We start from the raw sequence: 14,685 nt of genomic DNA, 5'->3' as shown, positions 1-14,685 counted from the left end.
ACTGCAAGACAATTTAAAGTAGTCAACTAAAAAAACCTCAATTCTGAACCTTGTTCATCCGCGCATGATATATTTTTTAAAGCATGCATGCTCATGCTTAAACAAGAAATGCATGTGAAAGAGAGAAAGAATGAACTAGTCTGGCATCAGAAAGCAGCAGGAGTTTGCACTTGGGACACCCTTTGTACCTCACAAATAGTCAAGGGACAAGACTAAAGTGTGCGTCTCTTTGAAGACCTCTACAAAGGAACTCCTACCTTAAATACACGGAAAAGATGCACACAATTAAATCCCACATGCACACACTATTTGTTCTGTGTTTTTTGTTTTGTTGTTTTTGTTTGTTACAGGCACTGCTATACATTTTAACTGTCTTTCCTATTTGTTTTAGAAACTCAAGAAGCTTTGTCCTCCTTTACCCTATTGTAGGATTTTACGCACGTATTTGACATCAAAAAGCACAGATCATGCTTCCAAACAATTCGTAGTTGCTTAATAGGAGAAAGTTAATTCCAGTTATTAAACTTGTGAGGGGAAGGGGAAAAAAAGCACTTCTTAAATAAGACAGTAGGAGATGCAAACTTCTATCAATTCCATTCTGTAAGCTGATTATTGGGCTTTGCAGTCTGGAATGAGCTACAAACCACAGTCCCCAGCTGGGGACAGCTTTGTTCACTACATAGCTTCATTTAAACACTGCTTGTGAAATTTAAAAGCAAGTAGGCTTGGCAGTTCCAAGTCTCCTCTTAGCAGAAAACCTATCAAAAGCAGTCAAACTGAATCACCCAATACTTGAAACATATTAATGAAGGTGAATCTTAAGGAACAATAAATACAATTCATCTAGCAGGTCAACAACATTTTCATGTCCATGGAATACTAAGAAAGCTTTTCATTTAAAAGTCTGTCAACCACAGATTCTTTTTCCAGTACAAAGAGATGGATGTCACCATGTTGCTTTCTGCCATAAAAAACATGCCTAATAAACAAAATATTCCATGACTACTCTTGGAGTCTTAACTAGGTGTTGGAGAAATAGGAGTAGGATAAATAAGTTACTGTATGAAAGAAGTCTTTATCTCACAGCACAAGTTCTCACATATAAATGCATGAATAGAGTTTAGTTAAAATACACATACTAGTACAGCAGTACTCGTACTATTCAATGATAAGTGGAAGCAACACCAAAAATTCCAAGCACTAATACCCATTGTATTATCTGCAGCAGCAAGTTTGTATTTTTGGCCCTGGCCCCCAGCATGTATCATCATACCCTATGAATGTATTCATTATTCCTTTCATCTCACACAGCCCCAGCTCTGGAGAACACCAGTACTCTACTTCAACTTTATTAGTTCAACTCTGACCATTAACTCGTTTCCTCAGTTACTAAGCAACTTAGCAGCCTTGATTAAAAAGATCCTTTTACGATCAGAGCATACACTCTTTACACGTTGTTACATAAACTGAGCCCACTTCAAGTCAGGCTGCAGTCAAGGGACAGGGCTTCTGAACCTGCTGGTGAACACATGCCCAGCCCACTTATACACAGCCCCTACAGCCCCCGTTTGCATGCAAGCAGCACTCCCCCGGGATCCAGTGGAGCTGAGGCAAAGCAGCAGCATCTGAGCTCTAAACTGGGAGCACCTAAAATATGGTCAGTGAGACAGTACTTTTAAGCAAATGGACATGAGACAGTTCAAAGCCAAAGCAGAGGCCCCAAGAGAGGCCTAAAATGGCACTGTCAGAACCTAAGAGCACTGCAATTGAAGAGCAAGATCTGCCTAACTGTCCTGCAGCACAGCAGGCCATTATACGGTTTTTATGAGGCAGCCAAGCAGGAGTCTCAATGCTAACCAGTGCCTTTTCTCCCACCTTCACTGGAGACCTCTTTGCGTTGTGTCCACACTGCCATACACCCTGCAACACACTTCCCTGCAGAGAATCAGGCACAGCATAAAGCACTTCCTCATAAGAAGCTCAGATGAAAGCATACACCACTGGGGGACACCATACACAAGTAGTACATGTGTCCAGGAAAATCCTCTAAGTCCACAACTTCTTCCTCCTCTCCTTGAGTTGCTGCTTCCTCCTTTTTCCTTAAAGCAATGAAATCAGTGGAATTCAGAGAGCAGAGATCTGCTCAAAACTTTATTGCATATTAATGTCATAAACATTCCATATTCCTCCCATACATCCATTTTCCTTATTTACCATAACATAATAACATAATATTTAATAATAACATAGTGTAATATTTACCATTAGCACCTTCAGAGTAAAAGGAAATTGAGTCCTCACGAAAGGTCTGAGGGACTGTATCTGAGCCATCATCTGAGGGATATTATGAGAGCAAGGCCACAAAAGAGGCAGTGCACGTAGGAAATGCAACAGATGAAACAGATGGAGATCGATGTGTGCATTAAACAAAAATGTACTGCTTTCAAAACAATGTTATGTTCTGCCATCAAGCACTTCACATCAATCATCTTGCCTTCTTTTCGCAAGCAGGACAAACCCCAGAAAGGGCTGGTGGCACAAGTCTGGATACAGCCCTTAGCTTTCCCTAGTCTTTTGATCTCACAGATCAGAAAGGGAACTTCAGGGAAGACCCTCACATGGAATCTCCTGCAGCCAGCAACACTTCAAATGGATTCAATACATTGATTGCTGCAGCTCCTTTTCTTCCATCATCTTCCATCACAATGCACTTATTTCCTGTGCTTGGACAGTTCCCAAATTCCCCTGTACACCTACATTCCCCTAGTGCTGTGCATGGTAGGCCAGCACAGGCCATCCCTGAAGGCACTGCCCCTAGGGCAAGATGGGACCCTAACAACCTACTCACAAATACCTCCATCGAACAGATGGACTCACTGCAGGTTGGGATTTGAAATAATTCTGCCAATCAACATCATCAGCATGCTGAACACTCCACTGAATTCAGCAAAAACCAAAGGCTGGACAACTGTGCACAGATGGAATGAGTCAACCCAAATTTTTTCGGGTTGGCAACTCAGTAACACGGGGAATAGCTGTCATGGTATGACTGTGCTTGGCCGAAGACACACTGCAGGGCAACCTCTGCAGACTCTAAAAGAGATATACAACAGCTACAGAACAAAAAAGAACAAAGAGGATAAATGAAACAGTCACCTGACATCATCCTGAAGCATTAACTTAAAATGGCATAAAACCAATTTGCCTTTATCTGTTTTTCATTCCAACCAAGTAGTTCTAAAACCTCACTGTAAATGACAAAGGCCAGCAATCTCATAAGTATAAGCTTATTGTTCAGAAATACAAAGTGAAAGCAATAGATCTTCCAGAAATTGGTATTTTTACAATATAGTTTTGTCCTGTGACCTGTCAGATGCAAGATGGCAACTTAGCAAACGGCAGGCTGAGTGCTGCTTTCTATGCTTTCTGAATCTATGCAGCACCCACCATACCATCATCTACTTATCACATTTTTATGTACATATATTCAGACAGACACTCACAAACCTTTTAAGTATTCTCAGCACTTCTCCAAAGACAAAAGAATGATTCTCCTGTTCTGACACATTTCATTTATAAGCTGTAACAACCACAGCCACTTTTCAGCGCAAGGTGCAGAAAGGAAAGAAGCTTTCAGTTTCATGAGAAAATAACCCTTCATTTGTACATTTTTTCTAAATGCAGTGTTCATACATAAAAGAACGCCCCCCCCCCCCCCCCAATTTTTTTTTTCTTCATTTTGCCAAGTCTATCATCCAAATTTCCAAATTGGGTGTTTTACTGTTAAAAAGAAGAAAAAAATATGCATTCTTTAGACTTAATGTAGTCTGTCAAGCATTTGTTCAAAGGTTAATGATAGCCTACCTCTTAAAACATTCTTATTACCAAGTCAAGTCTATCCAATACCCAAAAAGCACAGAAACGTGGCCTCATCTTATAAAGATAAAATTACAGATGTGAAAGTTATGCAAATACTAATGTATAAGAGCCACAGGGTGCAGGATGTCTTTTCAAAAACACTAAACAGCACAACACAGTGCACTAGTTGATTTGGATAACAATAGGGCGTTTATTCAACCCACTCCTTTGGGGAGAAACTGAAACAATCACGCAGTGTCAGCTGCTCTGGACATTCCTCCAGTGCTGTGCAGACAACTCGGGTCAGTGCTGCCTCTGACTGCAGTTTCCATTCCTTCCCTCACATCCTGCAGAAAGAGCAAAAGAGACAGAAAAAAAAGGAAGGGTTTTTGCTGCTTTAGCTGTGTGAGCCACTACTCTGCAGGGTCAGAGGAGTGCAAGAGTCAGCACAAGAGAAGGAGTAAGGATATGCAGTTAGAAGCAGCACTACAACCCATACTGCTTAAATTAACAACAAAAAGAGCCCTGAAATTAAGACTGAATACATTAAATAAATCTATCTTCTGAAAACGGAGAGATTCTGTTTAAAGTAATACCAGTTAAAAAAATATCCATGGCTCTAATCAACATTCATCACCAAACACTATGCTCAGCACTGGAGAGCATCAAACAGCACAGACTTAAAGAAATTGCTTCCATTTTATACAATGCATTAAATAAATAATTACTACACTCGGCTTCTAATATCTTATCTTGAGGAGCACCAGAAACAAAATTTTTCCGTAACATCTTCACTTCATTAAAAAAAAAAATGCACGTAAGATGTATTCTTTAACTTCTCACCATCTCCTCCCTCCCCCACCCACTCAGGCCCTCTGCCACGTTCATGATAAGAGAAAAAACTGACCTCCTGTCTCCCAAATTGGTTTAAATAAAATCTGTTTTTTGTTGTATCTTACTTTAAAACATGCCCTCTTTCCTACGCTGTTATTAATACAGCAGTATCCAAGAGAAAGCAAAAGAAGTCTTAAACTTCATTAGTCATAATAGCCTTCCCTACTTATTCAACCAATCATGAATAATAACTTTTTGTCTAATTCTCTCGGATCATCCTTCCTAAAAAGCTCATGAAAACAGATTAGCATTGTAGTGCATGGATTATTTCACTTGAATTCTACTGTATCGAAAAGCAGTAGGTGAAGACTTCAACCAAGGGCCTCTTATTAAGACACTGTCATGGTTTCATGATTTTTGGTTTTCCACATCATAACATCATGTGGGGCACTGGGAGTTTAATTGTTAATGCTCAAGTCCTGGGTACCTGCCCAGAAGAGAAGAAGAACTGCGTTCCCCAGGGGACTGTGAGGTCACGGAGAGGAAACAGAACTCCTGGCAAGGTCACCTGAGGTGCTCTTTCTCATCGGCTCTTCATCGGCTCTCCTCTCATCTCCCTGCTGCTCAACTGCACTGCGCATCTCACCTCAGTGTTGTGGTGAGGCCTATCCACCTTTCGGACATTCTCTCTCATTATATTTGATTTATTAGCTTCAATTCTGATTATATTGTATTACAGTGTGTTATCTTGCATTCCAAAACTACATTTAGTAAGTTAGTTTGTTTCTCCTCAGACCATTGCTGCTGTTTTTAGTTATTTTGGGGTCCCCTGCTCCTTTTTTTTTGGAGGCACGGATTTTGCAAAATCCCTCCACCCCACTGGTCATGGAACCGGGCCGGACCAGCCCGTAAACTGTTGACAGACACACAACATTCCTTCAAGCCTCAGCCTAAGCTGGAGGGCACTGGCAAAAACAATGCCAGAATATTACAGGAACAAGAAAAACACCAAGGTGATCACAGCTTCGACCATTCAGCCCCCCTCAGGAGATGAAGCCTTTTTTCCCCTCTTTAAAAGAGCTCAAGATTGCCGAGTACAATTTCAACACATTCCCTGCAAGAAAAACTTAAGGAATTTAGTACCTGCAACGTGCTACGTTTACTTTTGTCTTCTCTTATGGTAGGTTTGTTAAATTATCTCGCTTTCTGTGGCAAGGATATAAATAGGATGAGTGCACTCAGGAGAATAACAAGACCCTCCTTGAAAGAGGGACAAAATGAATGGGGGACAGTTTTTTGCAAGTATTTTAGATATGCAACTCTCAAGGTAAAAAGCTCAAGCTTACCTTTTCCTTTAATTCAGGCAATAGATAAAATTAGATCATTTCCTCTGACAGATCCGTAGGCTAAGTACTATATGTTTTAACCAGCCTACTGCATCATCATTGCTTCAAATGACAAGGTGATTAATTATTTGAAGTCCAGAGAAAAAACATAAAGTTCCTACCATCACCATACTGAAGAAAACAGCTCTGACTTCAAAACAAGAGAAATAAAAGAAACCCCATAAAGCCCTTCTACAGATCTTCATTATAAGCAAGAATGCTAAAGGAAACTCCCCACATGTGCTTCCATGACATATTCTGTTTAGCAGTTTCACACCACGTTTGCAGCTGCAAAAGAAAAGATGGATGATTTTTTCTCCCCCAATAGAAGGAAGAGCTCAGTTAATTCAGTTGCTGAATCTACAGCCTAATAGTCTACAGGCAACAACAAAGGAAATATAAGTCTCTAGATTTTTTGAGAATTAGGTGCATGCTTTTATTACTCCAAAAGAGAAGCTAAGACAGGGCACTACTAACAGGACTCCTTTTCCCTCCATGTTTCAAAGGCACAAGAACTTAGCTACACTGCTGAAAAGTCCTTGGGGTTGTGGGTTTTTCTGGTGGTTTTTTTTTTTTAACGGAAGTACTAATTTATGAGTGACTAAACATGAAAGCTTCTCAGTGCACCTTCAACTGCAACATCAACGTATTAGCTACAAATAAAGCAAGAATGAACTCAGACCAGTGTTACTCCTGCCATGACAGACGTGGGCCCTGGAGAGAAACTCTACTATAGGACCATAATACTAAAACACTACATTTTGTAAGAATGTTCTGTTACTCTGATCTAGATTTATGAGCGTGTCTGTCAGGAAGTCACTTGCTCGTCAGCACCCCAACACAACATCTCAGTTTCCAAAACAACTGAAGACAACCACGTGCAAAGGAAACTGCATGCAACTATGTTTAAAACATCCCCATACCAAGGCTGATCCACCTACCCAAGTCCCAAGCCACCAGCCATCATAATTTCTTCCCCTCACAGTCTTGAAATAAGCTCCTGTATCTTTTCCTGTGTTTCTTCTACCCTTGGGATAGAATTGATGGGCAGCACTTGTCTTTCACAAGTAATAAATGCCCCATTTGACTAGTCATTAGCCTCCAGCTGTGCTTGCTATGGGAAGATGAGGGGGAAGAAGACAGACTGCTCCTAGAGGAAACAGTTGCTTTCTCTCCACATATCTCATCTGGCAGCAAGGAGCAGGAGAAACAGTCAACTCTTCTGCTGACACAGAGCTATTCTCATTACTCTCATTCCAGCACGCTCTTCTTGATGTTCGGGCAGGCCTACTGCAGATTTTGGCTACCTCATATTTCCAGTTAGAAGCAGAGAGAGGAATTTGCCCTCTGCCTTGCAATGAAAAGCTGACTCTGGGAATCTGTTTAATTATAATTATTGCGGGAGTGTGGTTAGGAAGATAATAAATCAGATTGCTGGATCACAGGTGTACAAAGCGGGGGGAAAGCAGGAAGAAAACAGGAGTTAGGCTGCTGCAACAGAAATAAAAAAATCTCAGTGTGGGTGGGAGGAGGGCAGGAGAGGTGAGATAACAGCCACAAAAGTTATTCTAGACCAGAAAGAAAACAAAACATTTGGCTACAGATTTCTTACAGTACACCTAGGATATAAACATACAAATAAGCAATTCCCCAACTAGCTTTTAAATCCAAGTTTCTAGAACTGCATTTTTATAATAAAATACCTTGGCAGGCTGCCCCACTGGATTACACTGGCTGCTTATTCACACAGCAGTTACTTGTTAATGACATAATCAGAGCAAATCAAGGAAAACTTCACATCTAATGAAACTCAACCACTTCCAAGTTCCACTGAGGAATTTTGTGCATCATATTTAACAGGAATTAGAGAGGTCTAGGTTCAGCCCCAGGTCCCAGACACATACATGTAAGGCCCTACACGCATGTGCACACACAAAGCATCTGTGTTGCTCGTACACAACTGTTTTTTCAACAGTGGAAGCCATTAATACAGAATTGAACGTTTTATTTAGTTTTGAGTGCACACAAAGGACTATTCATGCTAAAAGCACTACTTAGCATCATTTTCAAAATTACCATGAAACTATTTTATTTTTTTTTTACTGGGTCCATCCTGAATCCTGCATTTACAAGGAAAGGATAACCTAAAGAACAGAACAAACCACATGCTTTAAGTAATATCACAATACACATGAATTTATCTTAGACAACCAAATTCACATGCAGAAAGTATTGATCTGTGTTAACAAAGATTTGTACAGCAAATGAGAACTAAATGACTTCAGATTTTTATTTTTTTCCAGAAATGTGAAACCAATCTGCATGCAAATTCAGTAAATTTTTAAGAAAATACAACACACTTAGTCCAGTCAGAAGGCGTTTCTTAAATGGGAGCCACAACCTCATAGTACCTAGAAATAGTCATGAATCAGAGATCCTCCATGCTAGAAAGTGACCAAGCACACTTGGAAACCTACAATTCAGCAGAAAACAAGTGGAAATTTGCAGATACAGAGTGATGAGCAAAACGCAAGCAAGCAATAAGCCAACGGTCATCAGCATGATGGGTACTGCTCCAACAAAGCACATTCTTACTACCGCCAGGGTTCCCTTCCACCCCAGCAGGCTTTGCAGACAGTAGATGAACTGAACAAACAAGGATTCCATCCCAGATGTCCCCAACATCATCTTCCACATGCCACGGCAGTTGTAGTAAAACACAAGTGTCTGAAAATTGCATTTTTTTTTTTCAAGAGTTTTATTTTACCTCACCATTGAGTATATTAGCATGCTGAGTCAAAATTAATCCAAGATGGAACTTTTCTGCAGTAACCTGAAGGAGACTGACTTAGCAAATGCAGGTTTTTAAGAAATGCTGCTGAAACAAACATCCCAAACAAAGCACTTTTAAGACTAACAACCCATATTTGCACTACATTGCTACCTCATTACCTTATAATTTAGTATATGAATAATCAAGGTGAAGCTAAACCCTTGCAAAATTGTTTTAGTTTTCAAAAAATGAATTTTAACCACAGGCTGGTTTTCTTTTCAAACCAGTTCCCTTTCAAAAACAGCAGCAGAAAGTTGACACTGATACAATGCACAAAGTATACTTTGTATATATGTTACACAACCTAGACAAAGAAGTAACACAGAATTGACTTGTGGCGATCCAAGACAAACTAATTAATGAGGATTTAAAACTATTACTCTGCTTAGATCTTCCATGGCAATTAAGGGCTATGAAATAAGCTGCCATGACCTTTTGCAGAATGAAGGTACCAAGGCTGCTTTACATTCCAATGTATGAAAAAATTAATTGGTCATAAAACTCAGAAAGCATTTTAAAAATGAACTGCCACATAAAATTACTTCTGTGCACAAAACCCCCAATCTGAACTTGTCCATGCTGTGCAGAGCCGTAGTCAGTCTCTGCCTCTCATATGAATAGATGCAATCTCAGCAACCAGACACAATAAATACAAGATGAAGGGAATGGCAAGCATTGCAACAACACACAGAATTAATTCCAGAGGCTAGGAATCACACCATGAAAATTATTTCATTATTTTCACTTGTTAATTATTCATGCAGCAGAGATACAGGAAATGGTAGGGGAAAGCTAATAAAAGAGCAAGAGGCTGCAAAACACTGATGAGGAGGATTGGAACCAAATAAAAGAAAAGTTATGAAAAACAGAGAACGCGTAAAGAAAGGAGCTTGGGGTAAGTTCCACATTCAATAGCAGGCCCAACATAAGGCATTCCTTCTGTCTCCCCACTGCTCATTACTCCTGGTCTAGCACTGTGACATACTGCTTCCTCATTACTAACAGGCATCGATCATTTGTGAAGCTACACTATGAATCAGCAAGGGCTGAAAAATAACCTGATCAAAAAAAAGAAGTTGACACAACCAAAGGGAAAATGCAGAAACGAGCAGCTCCGAGGGAAAAATAGGTCACGCCAACACTTCTCAATGCAGAAAGGTGTGACCGTGGGATTGAAGACCAACCAATGCCTATGTCCAGACCGTAAAAACACACCCATGTTTTCTAATGCTATATGCAGCAGGAAACGTAGCTGGATCTCACACCTGGTGTAATGGACAAACATCAGCAATGTTAGCAAAAGCTGTCCAAGGCATTTGGTTGCTGCTGGGAAGCACATTTCTCAGAGGAAACATGGACCTCTCACTGAAGAGCCGCCCAGGGCCAGGCACCTCCAGCTGCTCTTTCTGCCTTTCTTTCCAGCTGTGTCCTCTTTAAATCAAACTTAGGATCCCACATGCATGACCTGCAGTCTATTATTCAGATGCATGTAGCATGCAGAGACACAGAGCACAATGCTACGCTGCTTAAATGCATGAAATTAAGATGCAATAATGAGCTGGTTATTAGAGAGCAGACAGTAAGTTACGAATGACCTGGTGAACAACAATACCCAACACTTCAGGTAACAGCTTACTGCCTACATTTCTGACATTCCATTGGAATCTTTTACTACTTGCCCCTTTCCCTCTTAATGGAATTTCATCCTTACATCTCTTTTGTTCCAATCCTTATGGGCAGAAAGGCAAAAACTGGATCATTACTTCTATTCAGACTCCACTAACAACCTCCACTGATGTGATTTTTGGAGGCACTGAAGCCAGCATGGAACCAGTAACACGGCAGAAGGATAAAAAGGAGGCAAGAATGACAGGCTAGGCCAAAGTTTTCTCTTACTCACTTATGACATGTTTCTGAGACTGCTTTTTATGCCATGCAAACATGTGCTGACCTCTCAATTCAAGTTTTTTTGTTGGTTCGCTTTTTGTGTGCATGTGGAGTGCAATGCTGGGCATGTCATCAAAAAGTGCTCACAGCTGTGTTTCTAAAGTGGTTTTCATTATAAACCCTCATTCATTAAAGAACAAAAATCAGACAAACATTTCACGCTAAATAAGCACTGCCACGGTTTTTAGCAACTTTTTAACTAATATTAATAACAGAAGTTAAAAATGACATGAGGCAAAAAATCCAAAATTACCGTCTGAAAGCTCACCTTTAATTTTAAAAACATCCTTTTGTAACAGTGGGAACAAACACCCCTGGGGCAGGATCCAAGGTACTACTTAACATCCACCTGACCTTGCAGTGAACCCCAATTTAATCTCACCAGTGTGAAATACCTCATCATTTCAATAATCACCAATTCAGGTGCCCTTAAAACCAGCTTATGACACCAGCATTTAAAACTTTGGAAAAAAAAAAAAAAGGCTGTATAAAACCACACAAAAGCAGTTCTTCATTTGACTGGACTGGAACAGCAATTATCACAAATAACCTCCAGGTAATAGATGCCACTTTTACTCTTTTCATTATTAGTACTTTGAACTTAGAGAAAAGAGGAGTACAATGAAATAATTCATTCACAAAAGAAAACTGCTAAGTGAAATAAGTTTTTTTTCCTACATTTACTTGGGACAGAAACGGGTTTAAATTGCCACAAGGAAGATCTAAACTCAGTATTACGAAAGACCTCTTAAATGACAGAACAGTTAAGCACTGTTAACAACAGTTAAATTGTCTGGTAAAATTGCATAATTCCTATTATTTGAGGCTTTTATGGATACGGTTTCAAAAGCCTCATGGTACCATCCTTTTTCTTTAAATCAGTTGTGACGATCATGACTAAGCCTATGGTATTCCTGGAGATGGCAGGTCACCACCCAGCCTTTCTGACCAGGCTGCCTGTTCCTTCGGTGAACTGAATCAGGATCACCTGACAAGCATCAGAGATGGTATATAAAGGAAGCAGTAATAATATGTGCCCAATGTCAGGACTTTAACCTTCAGCAGTAATGAGCTATGTCAGCTCACCACATCTCGTAAGACTCTATCTTAAAAAACATTAGACAAACATCTACTAATAATACTCTGAGTACAATTCATCTTTCCTGGAGCTGACGAGAGTAGACCACAACTCCTGAGGTCATCTGCAGCAGTGCTTTATCCACACTATAAAAAAACAAAACAAAACAACAACCCAACATGCACAGCCCTATTGGAACCCACTCTGTGAAACTTAAAATATTAAATCGAACTTAAATTAAATGAGATAAATATTTGCAGGCTTCACATTGCCATGATTAAAATCTACACCTAACATAATACGCATTTGTCTTACCACCGTTTCCCATATGAATGCTTCCTTGTCAAAAAGCTAAGCCTATAATGTCTTAAGCCTATGCAATTTCACATTTTAAGGAAGAATTCACTTCTCAAGACCTGACTTTTTGAGAAAAACCTAACAAATGCATATTAAACCATAAGATAATGGTCTGGTTGCACACACTGGTTTTCTGTGTAACCTACTGTAGGGAGCCTCCTCTAGCAGGGGAGTTAGACCAGATCATCACCAGAGGTCGTTTCCAACCCATACGATTCTATCTCTTAAGCACGCTAGTACACATCTTCACTTGTACTCCTATTGCTCAAGTCCAGCCCAAACAGAAGAATGAAAGCAACAGACCAGATTCACACTTCTTGAAACAAAATGGAACTGGAATACCAGGAGTCTTCCAGGAGACTTGCAAGGTGAAGTTCAGAAGTTATACAGAACCATTAACCCTCTGGCCCATCATTTATGCCTGCCTTCAACAATAGCAGGTTTGAGAGAGATTCATATCCTATTATCTGTAAACGAGTCCAAAGTGGGAGAAAAGGGTAGTCCAAAGACAACAAAAAATAGTTGTTCTATAATCAGCCAGATAGTATTTGCAGAGAGTTCCTCCCTTAAATACCCTAGCTCCCTTTTATGTACGCATAGACTTATTTACCTGACTTACCCAAAGAAAATACTACTTGGTCAAGCATACGCTTGGTTTTCACTTTTTGACATGTTACACAACCACCCCTCCATGTAACTCACCCAATTATACCTGCAGCACATTGGTCAAGAAGAAAGGAATACATCAAGAAGCTCAAAAGATGGGGAAAAAATACACCTAAATGCCACTATCCCATTTGATTTGTTAGGCTTGCACATAATTGATCCCTCACATGCACTGGAGGCTAAACAGAAAAGGAACAAATACAATGTGTCATTTTGACCACTTTGCCCATTCCGACTTCCAGAAGACCACAATTCTTCTAACAAGAGACCCTTCTCTCACTAGCACAGGACACGTGCTTGTCGGACCTTCAGGAGGATTTGCGCAGATAGGAAACTCACCACCATCGAATAAAACTCTGGTGAAGGACTGCAAACGGAAAATATTCTAACCCAGTTGCCACGTGTGGAAAATTGATTTGTCATAAAAGCAGTTTTCATCAGTTAAGTATTACACTCATACTTGGTGGAGGGATGGTCAACGAATGTTTATCTTCATCTCCTTACTAATAAGGTGTTACTATATATTCAAATTCCTGATAATTAATATGATACTTGCTCATTCTTCCTTCCCAAACGCTCACACCCCTGATGCTAACACAAAGAGCTTCACTGCTGCCCAAGGAGGAACAATGTCAAGCCCAACAGCTCTCTATGCTCTACTTATGCATGTGTAGCACAGTAAGTCACGAAAGAGGATGATACCTAAACGAAACACCAAAAAACGTGAAGAGAAAGAAATGACCATTACAAGCACGAAGAGCAAAGACTGCATCTTCTGTAAGGACATTGTGCAGAGTCCCAGAAGAGACCTTCCAAGAAACCCTTAGGAGCCAAAAGCAGCCTTACACCAACACACACGCTTTCCTCTGCAATTCCACACGTTCTCCAGAGGCTTATACCAGAACGTAACCCTGTTACCGTTTGCTGGGAGGCCACAGCCACACCAGCACACATCCCAAAAATTCAGGACAGTGCCCTCAAGGAAAGCCTCCCTGTTGTCCCTACATGCACGTTTCTGTAACGTTCCCATCACGATCGGATGAAACAAGATACCACGGAGTTCATCTTGCGACTGATGTAATGTGGGCAGGGAACAACACCATGGCAATGCGAAGCCATGGAGCTTTGTCTCCTTCGAGACGGATTGCCAAGTCCTCATAGTTGGATGGAGGCACAGCTCAGCATCCCAAACAGAACGCCGCAGTGCACGTTCGTTATTTCAGTAAAGTCACTTCAGCTTTTGGCCGCACCATCGGAAACTCGGCCCGTCTTTGAAGGGCCCGAGCCGGACGCTAGGAAGCAGCCCCAGCTTAGGAGCCGAAGGCGAAGCAGACGACCGACCGCCGCCGGGGATAACCCCGGCAGGTCACCGCCCGCACCGCAGCCGACGCCGCGAGGCCGGCTCGGCGGGCAAACGCAAAATGTCGCATTCTCCGCCGGCGGGGCCGCGAGCAGCCCGGGCCCCATGGGAGCCCATCCCGCCCGCAGCCCCCGGCCCTCCGTCCCGGCACCCAGCACCTACCTGCGAGAGCTGCCGGGGGTTTGGGCAGCCGAAGAGTGCGGAGCTGGAGCTGAAGCTGATGGCCCCTCGGCGGCTGAGGACGTGCTGCGGCACCGGCCTGTCGAGGGGCAGCACCGGCAGCTGGCAGCATACTTCCATTGAATACCCAAACCCACGCCAACCCGCCGCGGTAGGTGCTGGGTGCCGGGACGGAGGGCCGGGGGCT

The 14,685-nt window shown here is 41.4% G+C and overlaps 1 protein-coding gene across 3 annotated transcripts in view; it reads right to left on the bottom strand.

The window, feature by feature from the left end:
* The window catches only part of PDE7A (phosphodiesterase 7A), a 73,633-nt gene extending 59,015 nt beyond the window's left edge, over positions 1–14,618 (bottom strand). For all 3 annotated transcript variants that reach the window (XM_042839754.1, XM_042839757.1, XM_042839755.1), the window contains exon 1: positions 14,481–14,618. In XM_042839754.1, coding sequence (XP_042695688.1) covers positions 14,481–14,618 — 138 coding nt within the window. The remainder of the gene's footprint in view (positions 1–14,480) is intronic.
* Positions 14,619–14,685: the final 67 nt, after the last annotated feature.

The sequence above is a fragment of the Centrocercus urophasianus genome, unplaced genomic scaffold (genome assembly GCF_019232065.1).
Source record: "Centrocercus urophasianus isolate 14NV4802_14NV808 unplaced genomic scaffold, USGS_Curo_1.0 seq_11, whole genome shotgun sequence".
In the NCBI taxonomy this organism is placed as follows: domain Eukaryota; kingdom Metazoa; phylum Chordata; class Aves; order Galliformes; family Phasianidae; genus Centrocercus; species Centrocercus urophasianus.
The sequence above is the reverse complement of the archived record's forward strand: the minus strand, read 5'-3'. Positions and strand labels throughout refer to the sequence as shown.